This window comes from Bombina bombina, chromosome 2 (assembly GCF_027579735.1).
Source record: "Bombina bombina isolate aBomBom1 chromosome 2, aBomBom1.pri, whole genome shotgun sequence".
NCBI lineage: Eukaryota > Metazoa > Chordata > Amphibia > Anura > Bombinatoridae > Bombina > Bombina bombina.
In genome coordinates, this window is record NC_069500.1 from 251,994,394 (window position 1) to 252,015,512 (window position 21,119).

General features: G+C 38.5%; 1 protein-coding gene across 2 annotated transcripts in view; it reads right to left on the reverse strand.

Moving 5' to 3' along the window:
- LOC128648700 (solute carrier organic anion transporter family member 4C1) overlaps window positions 1-21,119 on the reverse strand; it is a 185,983-nt gene that overhangs the window by 68,359 nt on the left and 96,505 nt on the right. For both annotated transcript variants that reach the window (XR_008400615.1, XM_053701516.1), the window contains exons 3-4: window positions 6,224-6,418; window positions 3,214-3,310 (exon numbers count right to left, since the gene is read on the reverse strand). Coding sequence is in view for 1 of the 2 variants with exons in the window: in XM_053701516.1 (XP_053557491.1) it covers window positions 3,214-3,310; window positions 6,224-6,418 (292 nt within the window). In the remaining variant the exon portion in view is untranslated. The remainder of the gene's footprint in view (window positions 1-3,213; window positions 3,311-6,223; window positions 6,419-21,119) is intronic.

Genomic DNA, 21,119 nt, shown 5'->3' on the forward strand with positions numbered 1-21,119 from the left:
CTTATTAACACTATTAACCCTTAATCCGCCAACCCCCCAGCAACGCAAAGTAATAATCTAATACCTAAGCACCCTAACCTAACACCCCCTAAATTAACCCCAATTAAAATACAATTACATAAAATAAAAAAGGACTATCTCCCTAAAAAAATTATTACAAAATTACCAAATTTAGCCAATAGGAATGCAGGGTACCCCAATATAAAACGAGTACCTCACATTCAATCTTCAGTGTGCGGCGGACGATCGCATAGGTGAATATGCAGAAAAATGTCTCCATTTTCACTGCATAAATCCTTGCACTGAATATTTGATACCGACTTGCGACGCCAGTTCTATGTTAGTTTATGGGACTGAAAAGAACGGGCCATAGGGTAAAGTATACATGTATACGTGATTGCTAGCTTCACAAAAAAATTGGCGAAGCCGGCGTTTGCGCCCGACGCTACATATGTGGTCGGGCCCTTTGTATTTAAGCCTCTGCAGACTGCCCCCTTATATCAGTTCTTTTGACAGACTTGCATTTTAGCCAATCAGTGCCCTCTCATAATTAACTCCACGGGTGTGAAACAATGTTATCTATATGGCACACATGAACTAACACCCTCTAGCTGTGAAAACTGTCAAATGCATTCAGATAAGAGGCGTCCTTCAAGGGCTTAGAAATTAGCATATGAGACTACCTAGGTTTAGCTTTCAACTAAGAATACCAAAAGAACAAAGCAAATTTGATGATGAAAGTACATTTGAAAGTTGTTTTATATTGCATGCCCTATCTGAATCCTGTCCTTTAAAAAAATAAAAAAATAAGCTTGACAAGTTGGGCAAATATGTTGTATGAAGAAACTATGTATTTGCACAGACTTTAGATTTGTTGAGTTTATATAAAAATGTGAACAATTTGGAATGCAATGTCTCATCCTATCAAATGTTCAACTGAAAATTCTCTTTTTCTCTTCTTTGCTTGAATTCTACATAGTATATAATGTTATTAGTTTTCTTTTGACCTGTTAAGTTTTTGGATGATTTGTAAGAGGTCTATTCTCGTTTAGTTTAAGAATTTATTATGCAACAACTTTGAAAACATAATAAAATAATAGACATTAGCTTGAGATATCATGTTTAGATTCTAAACAAAGTAAATTTTGTTTTACCTAACAATTTTTATTATATTAAAGCTAAATATAGATTTTATGACACCATAGGGATCAATTCCTTTAAAAAAATAAAAATACTAAGTTTTAATTTGTCTTTGTACTTATCAGAAATAAACACCACATGCTGATATTTATTCAAAATGAAATGTGATTGTGGCATCAGCTGCCGTTTCGTATTGAATGTTAACTAATAATAGTAATATTAATGTTCATCATGTGGTTAGTGAGAATCTAATTTGCCATAATGTTCTAGGCAAAGAAACATTGCTAAATTTAACCCACAATCATTTTGACTATCTAAATACTTTATATTTGATCTGTTTTTCCACACAATATTAGAAACATGTACATTTTTATTGTTGATTTTATCATAGGTAGCTTGCTGTGTGATCTGTAATAAAATATCATTCAGTAAAATAAACATGGTGAGTTTAATAACTAAAAGGGGTATGAAAACCCATTTTTTTCATACTTTAGATAGAAAATACTTTGCAATTTACTTCATTCTCCTGGAAGAAGCAGCAATGCACTACTGGGAGCTAGCTGAACACATCGGGTGAGCCAATACGATGAGGTATATATGTCCAACCTAGGTATCGTTTTCAACAAAGGATACCAAGAGAACAAAACAAATTAGCTAAAAGAATTAAATTGGAATGTTGTTTACCCCTTCACTACCGTGAATTTCATAGAGGTTGCACAAAATACAAAGAAATGTTAGCATTTTTTGCTATTACTCTATTGATGAACCTTGTTTTGTTTTATTTACCTGTCAAAACTATATATTTTGTTTAGGTGGACAACCCAAGATATTGATCTAGGCCCATTTTGGTATATTTCATTCCACCATTTTATCGCCAAATACAATAATATTAAAAAAAAACATCAACTTTTTCACAAAATTTGTGTTTCTCACTGAAATAGTTTACAAACCACTTGTGTAATCATGACACAAATACTTGTATAAGCTTCTCTGGGATCCCCTTTGTTCAGAAATAGCAGACATGCATGCCTCTGCAATTGTTTTTTGGTAATTACAATGCCTCTAATTGCAGCTGTGCACCACACTTCTATTATTCTTGACAGTGACATTGCATAAAACCAAAAAGGGCCACAAAAAATAAGCCAACTAATTATATTTTATAAACAAAAATTGAAGCTTCATGGATTTTACAGTATTAGCAGTCCATAACGTATACATTTTTGCTTTCGACAAGGCCTATGTGTTTAGGGCTAGATTTCGAGTGGTGTGCTGTTTGTCACAACTGGTTGCGTACGTCGGAAAGGAACAAGCATATTACAAGTTGAAAGTAAAAGTGAGTGCAATCGCAATTTACACTCGTTGGGTTAGTGCATCTTCAGAGCTCTGGTTAACTGTTACGCAAGACAAAATATATATATATATATATATATATATATATATATATATATATATACTGTGTATATGTATGTGTATATGTATATATATATATATATATATAAATGAATCTATAACTATATATAATTTAAAAAAAAATATATATATATAAAGAGAGAGAGAGAGAGAGAGAGAGAGAGAGAGAGAGGGGTATAGCTGTATATTGTATATTTTATTGTACCTAAAAACCATCAAATATATATGGAAATATGTATTTATGATTAAATAGAACATTCTGCTATGTGAAGATCATTGGAATGTGAAATATTCATATTTTCATGTCGGGTTTGCGAGCGAGTAAGGTGTTTATTGATTTCTATGGGATAATACATTAAGGTGGTCGCAACCTCCTGGTTAGAACTTGTGTGAAAACTTGTAGTACGCATGCTACCCAACGTGCAAAAAGTTAACTTCTAGCGCAGTTAACGCATGAGCGATAAATTGCGATCCACTTGTAATCTAGCCCTAATACATTAGAGCATGTCATCGTTCCATTAGACTGTCCCTTTAAGTAGTTATATTCTTACCTTATACAGTATATTCACAACAAAGCCATTAATGGTGCTTCCCTTTATTGACAGTAATGACCTGTAAATGCTATTATACGTTTACAGTTAGGAAGCTTTAGAATTGACTTACCTTTCTCCGTTATCAAAATCAATGTATATGTTTAATAACTGTCCACCTATCAGGTATCCAACTGCAGGCCCCACAACCGACATCCCATAAGCAATCCCTGAGAAATGAGTTATACATAAAGATATATAAGATGTAACATAACATATATAATAGCATGGAAGTTTAGCAGTTATAAAATTATCAGCAGAATGAGTCCCCTGCATTTCTTACTCTTTCTGTCTCCCTGTTTCTGTTAGGCTTTCTATAGGACAGGGTTAGGAACCACAGACAGTCTAGCCAGCTTTAAATAGCACATACCTAAGCAAAAAAAAATGTTTCTAGTAAATATTTTCAGTAATTTAGTGACCTTTATGTGAATAGAGCATATGTACATATGCCCTGCTCATGCCACCTGCTCAAAGAGTGCCTGTAAAAATATATTCATCATTGATGATGCAAACCAATATATTCTCTGACTGGTGTACATTTTGAATTAGTATGCGTGAGCACTTAGTATGTACGCATGATCTATGCACAGTAAAACCTATTGCTGAAGCAGTGATCATTTTACTTGGGGCATTTTTGCTAATATGTGTTTTTTGCACATTACCTTTTCAAACCTGAAATGCCTGCATGCATTCTGTACTCCTAACACTGGCTCTAAAATGACGAGGGCGCGAGCTTAAAGGGGCAGGGGTTGTACATCCTCAGCATACTATTGCATTAAAAAAGAAAAAAAAGACTAAAACAGCCTTTTTTAATGCTGCTTGCCAGCCTCTACATAGCGCTATTATTAAAGGGACAGACTACACTAAAATTGGTATTGTTTAAAAAGATAGATAACGCCTTTACTACCCATTCCCCAGCTTTGCACAACCAACATTGTTATATTAATATACTTTATAACATTTAAACCTCTAAATGTCTGCCTGTTTCTAAGCCACTACAGACAGCCTCTTATCACATGCTTTTTTATTTGCTTTTCACAACAGGAGACTGCTAGTTCATGTGGGCCATATAGATAACATTGTGTTCATGCCCGAGGAGTTGGATTTAGCACAACACAGTACTAAATGCAAGTCAATAGATAATGAATAAAAAGTCATGTGATCAGGGGGCTGTCAGAAGATGCTTAGATACAAGGTAATCACAGAGGTAAAAAGTAAATTAATATAACTGTGTTGGTTATGCAAAACTGGTTAATGGGTAATAAAGGGATTATCTATCTTTTAAAACAATACAAATTCTATTGTAGACTGTCCCTTTAATGTTTCTTTAAAAGGACATGTAACACAATTTTTTTTTCATGATTTAGATAAAACATACCATTTTAAACAACTTTCCAATTTACTTTTATTATAACTTTCTTCATTCAATTGATATTCTTTTTGAAGGAGCAGCAATGCACTACTGGGAGCTAGCTGAACACATTCAGTGAACCAATGACAAGAGTTATTTATGTGCTGCCACCAATTAGCTAGCTCCCAGTAGTGCATTGCAGCACCTAAGCTTTTCAACAAGGTATATAATGAGAATGAAGCACATTTGATAATAGAAGCAAACCGGAAAACTGTTTAAAATTGTACGGTCTGTCTGAATTAAAAAACAAGAAAATAATTGTGTTTCATGTCCCTTTAAGTACCAGGTAGGACAGTTGTGTGGTGAAAGAGCAAACTCTTGCAGGAGTAGGTGTGAGGGGATGCTGGGGGAAAAAAAGATCATTAGGTGCAGCCTCATCTAACGCCTACAGAACTGAGGGAGCATAACAGAGATTATTAGTTTCAGATTCAGAAAAAGTGTCTGTAGTGCTTAGGAGCGAGACCTGAACAGCATGATACATCTGGTGTGTGAAAGAGTGTGTGTAATCTATGCAGTTGCGGCAAATGTCTACACTGCTGGGGAGATAGTGCTTGGGGTGTAGCCACACCATGTTCTTGAAGTGCAGGTGGGAGGGAGGTAAAATAGCCACAGGAGCAGGCACATCGAATCTCTGGTAATCAGGTCATTTTGTATGGTGCACATATATCTATTGTACAAGTCATATAAGGTGTGAATGATTACAACCACACCACAATCTCACAGAAAGTGTTTAAGAAATAGCTGGAATAAAATTGGCAACCATATGATGTCTTACTGGGAACAGAGTGAGTGTTAAAATAAGGTACTGGTTTTGTGCTTGAGGAAGAAATAAAACTATCTGGTGAGCATCATCTCTGCCAGATAACTGTCTCTTGAAATCACTGAGTGCAGCTGTTATTCTCAGAGGGTAAAAAATGTAGAGGTGCAGGAGCCAAACTTTAGGTTTTACTGTACTGTACTGTCCTACAACTTAAATACATATATACCTTACAATGGACTAGATTACGAGTGGAGCACTATTTATCTCTGCCATTTGCACGTTAACTCCACTAGAGAGCTAATCTGACACGGCAAAAAGCAGAACTTAGAATATTGCAACCGTGTTAACGTACTCCCCCATAGACTTCACTTGAAACGCAAAAAGTGGCAAAAAAACACCCAACAAGTCGCGCTAACAAGATCGCGTTTAACCAAGTGTTCTAACCCGACAGGAAAATATGAATATTTCACACTCCAATGTTCTTCACATAGAAGAATATGTTCTATTTATTTATAAATAAATATTTTTATATTTATCTGATGGTTTAGAACTTTTTTATGCATTTGTTTAATAGTTTTTATTAGATAGTTTTATTATGAGTGTAACTGTACTTTTAAATATATTTTTGATGATTTTTGTGCAACTTTTTTGTCTAGCATAACAGTTAACCTGAGCTCTGAAGTTGCACTATCCCAACGCATGTTTAAATTCAATTGCGCTCAAGCGAACGAGATTACTTTCAACCTGTAATACGTCCGCTTCTTCTGACTTGCACAAACGCCTGCGACAAAGCCCTTTTGGTTTGCACACAACAGTTAGTGAGCCACTCATAATCTACCCCAATATAGGGTGCGTGTAATCAATATAAGTGAACAAAATGAAACATTTGTAAAGATTTAAATAAGTAAATACCTATATATAAGGATGACTTATGTGTAGGAAGGCTATCATCAAAAAAGGCAGTTCCCAGAGTATATAAGGGAGTTCCACCTACTCCCATTAGCAGCTGAGCCAGAATAAACACATAAAGGTAGTTTGAGAGAGAAGAGCCTTGTTTGTTCACACATTCCGGTCCAGTGCTATTAGATCCTGATATTTCACAGAAATCTAGAAAAGAATGCATTTGTCAATTTACAGTATATACAAAATGTAAACATAAATCCAAAAACAGGGCAAAAATACTTACAACTATAATAAATTGTCAGCTGATAGCTGCCAAATATTTAGGAATCAGGTGCAGGACTGTAAGACATTTTCCTATTGTTTAAGCTCAATAGCTTTTATTCTCTTTTTTATGGTGCTAAAAGATGTAAAGTATACAAACAGAATGCAAGCTAGGCCATATGGTATTGCAGAAGCATTAATACTGTGCCAGAGCATATGGTATAGCAGAAGCATTAATACTAGGTCAGAGCATATGGTATTACAGAAGCATTAATAATAGACCAGAGCAGATGGTATTGCAGTAGCATTAATACTAGGCCAGAGCATATGGTATTGCAGTAGCATTAATACTAGGCCAGAGCATATGGTATTGCAGTAGCATTAATACTAGGCCAGAGCATATGGTATTGCAGTAGCATTAATACTAGGCCAGAGCATATGGTATTGCAGAAGCATTAATACTGTGCCAGAGCATATGGTATTGCCGAAGCATTAATACTGTGCCAGAGCATATGGTATTGCAGAAGCATTAATAATAGACCAGAGCAGATGGTATTGCAGAAGCATTAATAATAGGCCAGAGCAGATGGTATTAAAGAAGCATTAATATTAGGCCAAAGCATATGGTATTGCAGAAGCATTAATACTAGGCCAGAGAATATGGTATTGAAGAAGCATTAATACTAGGTCAGAGCAAATTGTATTAAAGAAGCAGTAATACTAGGCCAGAGCAGATGGTATTGTAGAAGCATTAATACTAGGCCAGGGCAGATGGTATTGCAGAAGCATTAATACTAGGCCAGAGCACATGGTATTGCAGAAGCATTAACACTAGGCCAGGGCATATCGTATTGCAGAAGCATTAATACTATGCCAGAGCGTATGGTACTGCAGAAGCATTAATACTAGGCCAGAGCATAAGGTATTGCAAAGCATTAATATTAGGCCAGAGCATATAGTATTGCAGAAGAATTAATACTAGGCCAGGGCATATGGTATGGCAGAAGCATTAATACTAGGCCAGAGCAGATGGTATTGCAGAAGCATTAATACAAGGCCACCAGGGCATATGGCATTGCAGAAGCATTAATGCTATGCCAGAGCAGATGTCATTGCAGAAGCATTAATACGAGGCCAGAACAGATGGTATTGCAGAAGCATTAATACTAGGCCAGAGCAGATGGTATTGCAGAGACATTAATACTGGGCCAGAGCAGATGGTATTGCAGAAGCATTAATACTAGGCCAGAGCAGATGGTATTGCAGAAACATTAATACTATGCCAGAGCATATGGTATTACAGAAGAATTAATACTATGCCAGAGCATATGGTATTGCAGAAGCATTAATACTATGTCAGAGCGTATGGTATTGTGGAAACATTAATACTAGGCCAGAGCATATGGTATTGCAGAAGCATTAATACTAGGCAAAGGCATATGGTATTGCAGAAAAATTAATACTAGGCCAGAGCATATGGTATTGCAGAATAATTAATACTAGGCAAGGGCATATGGTATTGCAGAAGCATTAATAGTATGCCAGAGCAGATGTTATTGCAGAAGCATTAATACTAGGCCAGAGCAGATGGTATTGCAGAAGCATTAATATGAGGCCAGAGAATATGGTATTGCAGAAGCACTAATACTAGGCCAGGGCATATGGTAATTCAGAAGCATTAATACTAGGCCAGAGCAGATCATGGTATTGCAGAAGCATTAATACTAGGCCAGAGCAGATGGTATTGCAGAAACATTAATACAAGGCCAGAGCAGATGGTATTGCAGAAGCATTAATACTAGGCCAGAGCATATGGTATTGCAGAAATATTAATACTAGGCCAGGGCAGATGGTATTGCAAAAGCATATATACTAGGCCATATCATATGGTATTGCTGAAGCATTAATACTAGGCCAGAGCAGATGGTATTACGGAAGCATTAATACTAGGCCAGAGCAGATGGTATTGCTGAAGCATTAATACTAGGCCAGAGCAGAGCAGAGCAGATGGTATTGCAGAAGCATTAATACTAGGCCAGAACAGATGGTATTGCAGACACATTAATACTAGTCTAAGGCAGATGGTATTGCAAAAGCATTAATACGAGGCCAGAGAATATGGTATTGCAGAAACATCAATACTAGGCAAGGGCACATAGTAATTCAGAAGCATTAATACTAGGCCAGAACAGATCATGGTATTGGAGAATCATTAATACTAGGCCAGAGCAGATCATGATATTAGAGAAGCATTAATTCTAGTCCAGGGTAGATGGTATTGCAGAAGCATTAATACTATGCCAGAGCAGATAGTATTGCAGAAGCATTAATACTAGGCCAGAGCAGAAAGTATTGCAGAAGCATTAATACTAGGCCAGAGCATATGGTATTGTAGAAACATTAATACTAGGCATGGACAGATGGTATTACAAAAGCATTAATACTAGGCCAGAGCATATGGTATTGAGGAAGCATTAATACAAGGCCAGATCAGATGGTATTGTAGAAGCATTAATACTAGGGCTGAGCAGATGGTATTGCAGAAGTTTTAATACTAGGCCAGAGCAGATGGTATTGCAAAAGCATTAATACTAGGCCAAAGCAGATGGTATTGCAGAAGCATTAATACTAGGCCAAAGCAGATAGTATTGCATAAGCATTAATACTAGTCCAGGGCAGATGGTATTACAGAAGCATTAATTCTATGTCAGAGCAAATAGTATTGCAGAAGCATTAATACTAGGCCAGAGCAGAAAGTATTGCAGAAGCATTAATACTAGGCCAGAGCATATGGTATTGCAGAAATATTAATACTAGGCCAGGGCAGATGGTATTGCAAAAGCATTAATACTAGGCCAGATCATATGGTATTGCTGAATCATTAATACTAGGCCAGAGCAGATGGTATTGCAGAAGCATTAATTCTAGGCCAGAGCAGATGGTATTGCAGAAGCATTAATATTAGGCCAGCGCAGAAATTATCGCAGATTCATTAATACCAGACCAGAGCATATGGTATTGCAGAAACATTAATACAAGGCCAGGGCAGATGGTATTGCAGAAGCATTAATACTAGACCAGAGCATATGGTATTGCTGAAGCATTAATATCTGGCCAAAGCAGAGGGTATTGCAGAAGCATCAGTACTAGGCCAGAGCAGATGGTAATGCAGAAGCATTGATACTAGGCCAGAGCAGATAGTAATGCAGAAGCATTAATACGAGGCCAGAGGATATGACATTGCAGAAACATTAATACTAGGCATGGGCAGATGGTATTGCAGAAGCATTAATACTAGGCCAGAGCATATGGTATTGAGGAAGCATTAATACAAGGCCAGATCAGATGGTATTGTAGAAGCATTAATACTAGGGCTGAGCAGATGGTATTTCAGAAGTATTAATACTAGGCCAGAGCAGGTGGTATTTCAGAAGCATTAGTACTAGGACAGAGCAGATGGTATTGCATAAGTAATAATACAAGGCCAGAGCAGATGGTATTGCAGAAGCATTAAAACTAGGCCAGAGCATATGGTATTGCAGAAACATTAATACTAGGCCACAGCATATGGTATTGCTGAAGCATTAATACTAGGCCATAGCAGATGGTATTGCAGAAGCATTAACACTAGGCCAGAGCAGATGGTATTGCAGAAGCATTAATACTAGGCCAGAGCAGATAGTATTGCAGAAGCATTAATACTAGTCCAGGGCAGATGGTATTACAGAAGCATTAATTCTATGTCAGAACAAATAGTATTGCAGAAGCATTAAAACTAGGCCAGAGCATATGGTATTGCAGAAATATTAATACTAGGCCAGGGCAGATAGTATTGCAAAAGCATTAATACTAGGCCAGATCATATGGTATTGCTGAAGCATTAATACTAGGCCAGAGCAGATGGTATTGCAGAAGCAGTAATACTAAGCCAGAGCAGGTGGTATTGCAGAAGCATTAATATTAGGCAAGAGCAGAAGGTATTGCAGAAGCATTAATACTAGGCCAGAGCAGAAGGTATTGCAGAAGTATTAATACTTGGCCAGAACAGATAATATTGCAGAAGCATTAATACTAGTCTAGGGCAGATGGTATTGAAGAAGCATTAATACTATGCCAGAGAAGTTAGTATTGCAAAAGCATTAATACTTGGCCAGCGCAGAAATTATCGCAGATGCATTAATACCAGACCAGAGCATATGGTATTGTAGAAACATAAATACTAGCCCAGGGCAGATGGTATTGCAGAAGCATTAATACTAGGCCAGAGCATATGGTATTGCTGAAGCATTAATACTAGGCCAGAGCAGATGGTATTGCAGAAGCATTGGAACTAGACCAGAGCAGATGGTATTGAAGAAGCATTAATACTAGGCCAGAGCAGATTCTATAGCAGAAGCATTAATACTAGGCCAGAGCAGACAGTATTGCAGAAGCATTACAACTAGGCCAGAGCATATGGTATTGCAGAAACATTAATACTAGGCCAGACCATATGGTATTGCTGAAGCATTAATACTAGGCCATAGCAGATGGTATTGCAGAAGCATTAACACTAGGCCAGAGCAGATGGTATTGCAGAAGCATTAATACTAGGCCAGAGCAGATAGTATTGCAGAAGCATTAATACTAGTCCAGGGCAGATGGTATTACAGAAGCATTAATTCTATGTCAGAACAAATAGTATTGCAGAAGCATTAAAACTAGGCCAGAGCATATGGTATTGCAGAAATATTAATACTAGGCCAGGGCAGATGGTATTGCAAAAGCATTAATACTAGGCCAGATCATATGGTATTGCTGAAGCATTAATACTAGGCCAGAGCAGATGGTATTGCAGAAGCATTAATACTAAGCCAGAGCAGATGGTATTGCAGAAGTATTAATATTAGACAAGAGCAGATGGTATTGCAGAAGCATTAATACTAGGCCAGAGCAGAAGGTATTGCAGAAGTATTAATACTAGGCCAGAACAGATAATATTGCAGAAGCATTAATACTAGTCTAGGGCAGATGGTATTGAAGAAGCATTAATACTATGCTAGAGAAGTTAGTATTGCAAAAGCATTAATACTTGGCCAGCGCAGAAATTATCGCAGATGCATTAATACCAGACCAGAGCATATGGTATTGTAGAAACATAAATACTAGCCCAGGGCAGATGGTTTTGCAGAAGCATTAATACTAGGCCAGAGCATATGGTATTGCTGAAGCATTAATACTAGGCCAGAGCAGATGGTATTGCAGAAGCATTGAAACTAGACCAGAGCAGATGGTATTGCAAAAGCATTAATACTAGGCCAAAGCAGATGGTATTGCAGAAGCATTAATACTAGGCCAGAGCAGATGGTATTGCAGAAGCATTAATACTAGGCCAGAGCAGATGGTAATTCAAACGCATTAATACTAGGCCAGAGCAGATAGTAATGCAGAAGCATTAATACTAGGCCAGAGCAGATGGTATTGCAGAAGCATTAATACTAGGTCAAAGCAGATGGTATTGCAGAAGCATTAATACTAGGCCAGAGCAGATGGTATTGCAGAAGCATTAATACTAGACCAGAGCAGATGGTATTGCAGAAGCATTAATACTAGGCCAGAGCAGATGGTAATGCAGAATAATTAATACTAGGCCAGAGCAGATGGTATTGCAGAAGCATTAATACTAGGCCAGAGCAGATGGTATTGCAGAAGCATTAATATTATTCCAGAGCAGATGGTATTGCAGAAGCATTAATACTAGGCCAGAGCAGATGGTATTGCAGAAGCATTAATACTAGTCCAGAGCAGATGGTATTGCAGAAACATTAATACTAGCCCAGAGCAGATGGTATTGCAGGCGCATTAATACTAGTCCAGGGCAGATGGTATTGCTGAAGCATTAATACTAGGCCAGAACAGATTGTATTGAAGAAGCATTAATACTAGGCCAGAGCAGATTCTATAGCAGAAGCATTAATACTAGGCCAGAGCAGACAGTATTGCAGAGTCATTAATACTATGCCAGAGCAGATGGTATTGCTGAAGCATTAATACTAGGCCATAGCAGATGGCATTGCAGAAGCATTAACACTAGGCCAGAACAAATGGTATTGCAGAAGCATTAATACTAGGCCAGAGCAGATGGTATTGCAGACGCATTAACATTAGGCCAGAGCAGATGGTATTGCAGAAGCATTAATACTAGGCCAGAGCAAATGGTATTGCAGAAGCATTAATACTAGCCCAGAACAGATGGTATTGCAGACGCATTAATACTAGTCTAGGGCAGATGGTATTGCTGAAGCATTAATACTAGGCCAGAGCAGATAGTATTGAAGAAGCATTAATACTAGTCCAGGGCAGATGATATTGCAGAAGCATTAATACTATGCCAGAGCAGATAGTATTGCAGAAGCATTAATACTAGGACAGAGCAGACTGTATTGCAGAAGCAATAATACCAGGCCAGAGCATATGGTATTGCAGAAACCTTAAAAATAGGCCAGGGCAGATGGAATTGCAGAAGCATTAATACTAGGCCAGAGCATATGGTATTGCTGAAGCATTAATACTAGGCCAGAGCAGATGGTATTGTAGAAGCATTAATACTAGGCCAGATCAGATGGTATTGCAGAAGCATTAATACTAAGCCAGAGCAGATGGTATTGCAGAATCATTAATATTTGGCCAGAGCAGATGGTATTGCAGAAGCATTACTACTAGGCTAGAGCAGATGGTATTGCAGAAGCATTAATATTAGGCCAGAGCAGATGGTATAGCAGAAGCATTAATACTAGGCCAGAGCAGATGGTATTGCAGAAGCATTAATACTAGGTCACGGCATATGGTATTGCTGAATCATTAATACTAGGCCAGAGCAGATGGTATTGTAGAAGCATTAATACTAGGCCAGAGCAGATGGTATTGCAGAAGCATTAATACTAGGCCAGAGCAGACGGTATTGCAGAAGCATTAATATTAGGCCAGAGCAGATGGTATTGCAGAAGCATTAATACTAGGCCAGAGCAGATGGTATTGCAGAAGCATTAATTCTAGACCAGAGCAGATGGTATTACAGAAGCATTAATACTAGACCAGGGCATATGGTATTGCAGAAGCATTAATATTAGGCCCGAGCAGATGGTATTGCAGAAGCATTAATACTAGCCCAGAACAGATGGTATTGAAGAAGCATTAATACTAGGCCACGGCATATGGTATTGCAGAAGCATTAATACTAGGTCAGAGCAGATGGCATTGCAGAAACATTAATACTAGGCCAGAGCAGATCATATTACAGAAGCATTAATACTAGGCCAGAGCAGATAGTATTGAAGAAGCATTAATACTATTCCAGGGCAGATGGTATTGCAGAAGCATTAATACTATGCCAGAGCAGATAGTATTGCAACAGCATTAATACTAGGCCAGAGTATAAAGTATTGCAGAAGCATTTATACTAGGCCAGAGCATATGGTATTGCAGAAACATTAATATTAGGCCAGGGCAGATGGTATTGCAGAAGCATTAATACTAGGCCTGAACACATGGTATTGCTGAAGCATTAATACTAGGCCAGAGCAGATGGTATTGTAGAAGTATTAATTCCAGACTAGAGCAGGTGGTATTGCAGAAGCATTAATATTAGGACAGAGCAGATGGCATTGCAGAAGCATTAATTCTAGGCCTGAGCATATGGTATTGCTGAAGCATTAATACTAGGCCAGAGCAGTTGGTATTGCAGAAGCATTAATATTAGGCCAGAGCAGATGGCATTGCAGAAGCATTAATACTAGTCCAGAGCAGATGTTATTGCAGAAGCATTAATACTAGGCCAGAGCAGACAGTATTGCAGAAGCATTAATATTAGGCCAGAGCAGATGGTATTGCAGAAGCATTAATACTAGGCCAGAGCAGATGGTATTGCAGAAGCATTAATACTAGGCCAGAGCAGACGGTATTGCAGAAGCATTAATATTAGGCCAGAGCAGATGGTATTGCAGAAGCATTAATACTAGGCCAGAGCAGATGGTATTGCAGAAGCATTAATTCTAGACCAGAGCAGATGGTATTACAGAAGCATTAATACTAGAACAGGGCATATGGTATTGCAGAAGCATTAATACTAGGCCAGAGCAGATGGTATTGCAGAAGCATAACTACTAGGCTAGAGCAGACGGTATTGCAGAAGCATTAATATTAGGCCCGAGTAGATGGTATTGCAGAAGCATTAATACTAGGCCAGAGCAGATGGTATTGAAGAAGCATTAATACTAGGCCACGGCATATGGTATTGCAGAAGTATTAATACTAGGTCAGAGCAGATGGGATTGCAGAAACATTAATACTAGGCCAGAGCAGATTGTATTGCAGGAGCATTAATACTAGGCCAGAGCAGATCATATTACAGAAGCATTAATACTAGGCCAGAGCAGATAGTATTGAAGAAGCATTAATACTATTCCAGGGCAGATGGTATTGCAGAAGGATTAATACTATGCCAGAGCAGATAGTATTGCAAAAGCATTAATACTAGGCCAGAGTATAAAGTATTGCAGAAGCATTTATACTAGGCCAGAGCATATGGTATTGCAGAAACATTAATACTAGGCCAGGACAGATGGTATTGCAGAAGCATTAATACTAGGCCTGAACACATGGTATTGCTGAAGTATTAATACTAGGCCAGAGCAGATGGTATTGTAGAAGCATTAATACCAGGTCAGAGCAGGTGGTATTGCAGAAGCATTAATATTAGGACAGAGCAGATGGCATTGCAGAAGCATTAATTCTAGGCCTGAGCATATGGTATTGCTGAAGCATTAATACTAGGCCAGAGCAGTTGGTATTGCAGAAGCATTAATATTAGGCCAGAGCAGATGGCATTGCAGAAGCATTAATACTAGTCCAGAGCAGATGGTATTGCAGAAGCATTAATACTAGGCCAGAGCAGACAGTATTGCAGAAGCATTAATATTAGGCCAGAGCAGATGGTATTGCAGAATCATTAATAGTAAGCTAGAGCAGATGGTATTACAGAAGCATTAATATTAGGCCAGAGCAGATGGTATTGCAGAAGCATTAATACTAGGCCAGAGCAGATGGTATTGCAGAAGCATTAATACTAGGCCATGGCATATGGTATTGCAGAAGCATTAATACTAGGTCAGAACAGATGGTATTGCAGAAACATTAATACTAGGCCAGAGCAGATTGTATTGCAGAAGCATTAATACTACGCCAGAGCAGATCATATTACAGAAGCATTAATACTAGGCCAGAGCAGATAGTATTGAAGAAGCATTAATTCTATTCCAGGGCAGATGGTATTGCAGAAGCATTAATACTATGCCAGAGCAGATAGTATTGCAAAAGCATTAATACTAGGCTAGAGCATAAAGTATTGCAGAAGCATTAATAGTAGGCCAGAGCATATGGTATTGCAGAAACATTAATACTAGGCCAGGGCAGATGGTATTACAGAAGCATTAATACTAGGCCTGAGCATAAGGTATTGCTGAAGCATTAATACTAGGCCAGAGCAGATGGTATTGTAGAAGCATTAATACTAGGCCAGAGCAGATGGTATTGCAAAAGCATTAATATTTGGACAGAGCAGATGGCATTGCAGAAGCATTAATACTAGTCCTGAGCATATGGTATTGCTGAAGCATTAATACTAGGCCAGAGCAGATGGGATTGCAGAAGCATTAATACTAGGCCAGAGCAGTTGGTATTGCAGAAGCATTAATATTAGGCCAGAGCAAATGGCATTGCAGAAGCATTAATACTAGTCCAGAGCAGATGGTATTGCAGAAGCATTAATACTAGGCCAGAGCAGACGGTATTGCAGAAGCATTAATATTAGGCCAGAGCAGATGGTATTACAGAATCATTAACACTAGGCTAGAGCAGATGGTATTGCAGAAGCATTAATACTAGGCCAGAGCAGATGGTATTACAGAAGCATTAATACTAGGCCAGGGTATATGGTATTGCTGAAGCATTAATACTAGGCCAGAGCAGATGGTATTGCAGGAGCATTAATACTAGTCCAGAGCAGATTGTATTGCAGAATAATTAATACTAGGCCAGAGCAGATGGTATTGCAGAAGAATTAATAATAGGCCAGAGCAGATGGTATTGCAGAAACATTAATACTAGGTCAGAGCAGATGGTATTGCAGAAGCATTAATACTAGGCCAGAGCAGATGGTATTGCAGAAGCATTAATACTATGCCAGGGCAGATGGTATTGCAGAAGCATTAATAATAGGCCAGAGCAGATGGTATTGCAGAAGCATTAATACTGGGCCAGAGCATATGGTATTGCAGAAGCATTAATACTAGTCCAGAGCAGATGGTATTGCAGAAGTATTAATACTAGGCCAAAGCAGATGGTATTGCAGAAGCATTAATATTAGGCCAGAGCAGATGGTATTGCAGAATCATTAATAGTAAGCTAGAGCAGATGGTATTACAGAAGCATTAATATTAGGCCAGAGCAGATGGTATTGCAGAAGCATTAATACTAGGCCAGAGCAGATGGTATTGCAGAAGCATTAATACTAGGCCATGGCATATGGTATTGCAGAAGCATTAATACTAGGTCAGAACAGATGGTATTGCAGAAACATTAATACTAGGCCAGAGCAGATTGTATTGCAGAAGCATTAATACTACGCCAGAGCAGAACATATTACAGAAGCATTAATACTAGGCCAGAGCAGATAGTATTGAAGAAGCATTAATACTATTCCAGGGCAGATGGTATTGCAGAAGCATTAATACTATGCCAGAGCCGATAGTATTGCAAAAGCATTAATACTAGGCTAGAGCATAAAGTATTGCAGAAGCATTAATACTAGGCCAGAGCATATGGTATTGCAGGAACATTAATACTAGGCCAGGGCAGATGGTATTGCAGAAGCATTAATACTAGGCCTGAGCATAAGGTATTGCTGAAGCATTAATACTAGGCCAGAGCAGATGGTATTGTAGAAGCATTAATACTAGGCCAGAGCAGATAGTATTGCAAAAGCATTAATATTTGGACAGAGCAGATGGCATTGCAGAAGCATTAATACTAGTCCTGAGCATATGGTATTGCTGAAGCATTAATACTAGGCCAGAGCAGATGGGATTGCAGAAGCATTAATACTAGGCCAGAGCAGTTGGTATTGCAGAAGCATTAATATTAGGCCAGAGCAAATGGCATTGCAGAAGCATTAATATTAGTTCAGAGCAAATGGTATTGCAGAAGCATTAATACTAGGCCAGAGCAGATGGTATTGCAGAAGCATTAATATTAGGCCAGAGCAGATGGTATTGCAGAATCATTAACACTAGGCTAGAGCAGATGGTTTTGCAGAAGCATTAATACTAGTCCAGAGCAGATGGTATTGCAGAAGCATTAATACTAGGCCAGAGCAGACGGTATTGCAGAAGCATTAATATTAGGCCAGAGCAGATGGTATTACAGAATCATTAACACTAGGCTAGAGCAGATGGTATTGCAGAAGCATTAATACTAGGCCAGAGCAGATGGTATTACAGAAGCATTAATACTAGGCCAGGGTATATGGTATTGCTGAAGCATTAATACTAGGCCAGAGCAGATGGTATTGCAGGAGCATTAATACTAGTCCAGAGCAGATTGTATTGCAGAATAATTAATACTAGGCCAGAGCAGATGGTATTGCAGAAGAATTAATAATAGGCCAGAGCAGATGGTATTGCAGAAACATTAATACTAGGTCAGAGCAGATGGTATTGCAGAAGCATTAATACTAGGCCAGAGCAGATGGTATTGCAGAAGCATTAATACTATGCCAGGGCAGATGGTATTGCAGAAGCATTAATAATAGGCCAGAGCAGATGGTATTGCAGAAGCATTAATACTGGGCCAGAGCATATGGTATTGCAGAAGCATTAATACTAGTCCAGAGCAGATGGTATTGCAGAAGTATTAATACTAGGCCAAAGCAGATGGTATTGCAGAAGCATTAATATTAGGCCAGAGCAGATGGTATTGCAGAATCATTAATAGTAAGCTAGAGCAGATGGTATTACAGAAGCATTAATATTAGGCCAGAGCAGATGGTATTGCAGAAGCATTAATACTAGGCCAGAGCAGATGGTATTGCAGAAGCATTAATACTAGGCCATGGCATATGGTATTGCAGAAGCATTAATACTAGGTCAGAACAGATGGTATTGCAGAAACATTAATACTAGGCCAGAGCAGATTGTATTGCAGAAGCATTAATACTACGCCAGAGCAGAACATATTACAGAAGCATTAATACTAGGCCAGAGCAGATAGTATTGAAGAAGCATTAATACTATTCCAGGGCAGATGGTATTGCAGAAGCATTAATACTATGCCAGAGCCGATAGTATTGCAAAAGCATTAATACTAGGCTAGAGCATAAAGTATTGCAGAAGCATTAATACTAGGCCAGAGCATATGGTATTGCAGGAACATTAATACTAGGCCAGGGCAGATGGTATTGCAGAAGCATTAATACTAGGCCTGAGCATAAGGTATTGCTGAAGCATTAATACTAGGCCAGAGCAGATGGTATTGTAGAAGCATTAATACTAGGCCAGAGCAGATAGTATTGCAAAAGCATTAATATTTGGACAGAGCAGATGGCATTGCAGAAGCATTAATACTAGTCCTGAGCATATGGTATTGCTGAAGCATTAATACTAGGCCAGAGCAGATGGGATTGCAGAAGCATTAATACTAGGCCAGAGCAGTTGGTATTGCAGAAGCATTAATATTAGGCCAGAGCAAATGGCATTGCAGAAGCATTAATATTAGTTCAGAGCAAATGGTATTGCAGAAGCATTAATACTAGGCCAGAGCAGATGGTATTGCAGAAGCATTAATATTAGGCCAGAGCAGATGGTATTGCAGAATCATTAACACTAGGCTAGAGCAGATGGTTTTGCAGAAGCATTAATACTAGGCCAGAGCAGATGGTATTGCAGAAGCATTAATACTAGGCCAGAGCAGATGGTATTACAGAAGCATTAATACTAGGCCAGGGCATATGGTATTGCTGAAGCATTAATACTAGGCCAGAGCAGATGGTATTGCAGGAGCATTAATACTAGGCCAGAGCAGACGGTATTGCAGAAGCATTAATATTAGGCCAGAGCAGATGGTATTGCAGAAGCATTAATACTAGGCCAGAGCAGATGGTATTGCAGACACATTAATACTATGCCAGAGCATATGGTATTGAAGAAGCATTATTACTAGGTCAGAGCAGATGGTATTGCAGAAACATTAATACTAGGCCAGAGCAGATTGTATTGCAGAATAATTAATACTAGGCCAGAGCAGATGGTATTGCAGAAGAATTAATACTAGGCCAGAGCAGATGGTATTGCAGAAACATTAATACTAGGTCAGAGCAGATGGTATTGCAGAAGCATTAATACTAGGCCAGAGCAGATGGTATTGCAGAAGCATTAATACTATGCCAGGGCAGATGGTATTGCAGAAGCATTAATAATAGGCCAGAGCAGATGGTATTGCAGAAGCATTAATACTGGGCCAGATCATATGGTATTGCCGAAGCATTAATACTAGTCCAGAGCAGATGGTATTGCAGAAGCATTAATACTAGGCCAAAGCAGATGGTATTGCAGAAGCATTAATACTAGGCCAGAGCAGATGGTTTTGCAGAAGCATTAATACTATGCCAGGGCAGATGGTATTGTAGAAACATTAGTAATAGGCCAGAGCAGATGGTATTGCAGAAGCATTAATACTGGGCCAGTCAATCACTTTTTTCTCAAACCCAATTGAAATTCTGGCCGTTAGGCAGCCGTCACTCCACGTCATCCGCCCCTTCTTTCAGCTGTGCATGCGCTATTTAATTTTTCTTCTTAATGAAATCCAAACGCGCTCCCGTTTTGCGCATGCGTATTTGTAACAGCTATGAATTCCCCTAGCATTAAATATGGAACGGGGATGATCGCATGCGCATTGAAAAGCGGCATTGGTGATTTGCGCATGCGCATTGTAATCCAAGATTGCGAGCGCGCATCTGAGAGCACTTGGAGAGCGGGTGGGACCGCTGAAGACGTAACACAAAGAAAAAGAAGGAAGTAGGGCTTGGGAGGAGTCGGATCAAAACAGTGGTGAATTATAAATCTAATTTTTTTTAAAACTATGGTAGAAAATGAAAAAATAACTAAGCGACTACATGAAGGGGATAATGATAAATGGTAGGTTGTCTTTAAGAAAGGCTAACTTTACCTTCACTTTAAGTTACAAAGTTACTAGCCCTTAATATTTAGAGTTGGGGATGCATGAGGTGCGCAAATGGAGTTGAAGTATGTAATTTGCTTATTGTGAGAAGTAACCTGTATATATATATATATACATATATATATATATATATATATATATATATATATATATACAACACACAGAGAAAACCCAGCACTCACTTAAAAGCTCTCAGCTAAGATTTAAAAGCAAAAATGGAAAGGTTAGTTACCGCATCTGGCCAAATGGGACAAGCTCAGGTACCACGTCAAGGTCCTTTCCAATACCTGAGACCCTAAAACAGCCACACAATGCAAGCTTTCAAATCCAAACAAACTGGGAACAAGGGAAGGGTGCACAGGAATATGTAATCACC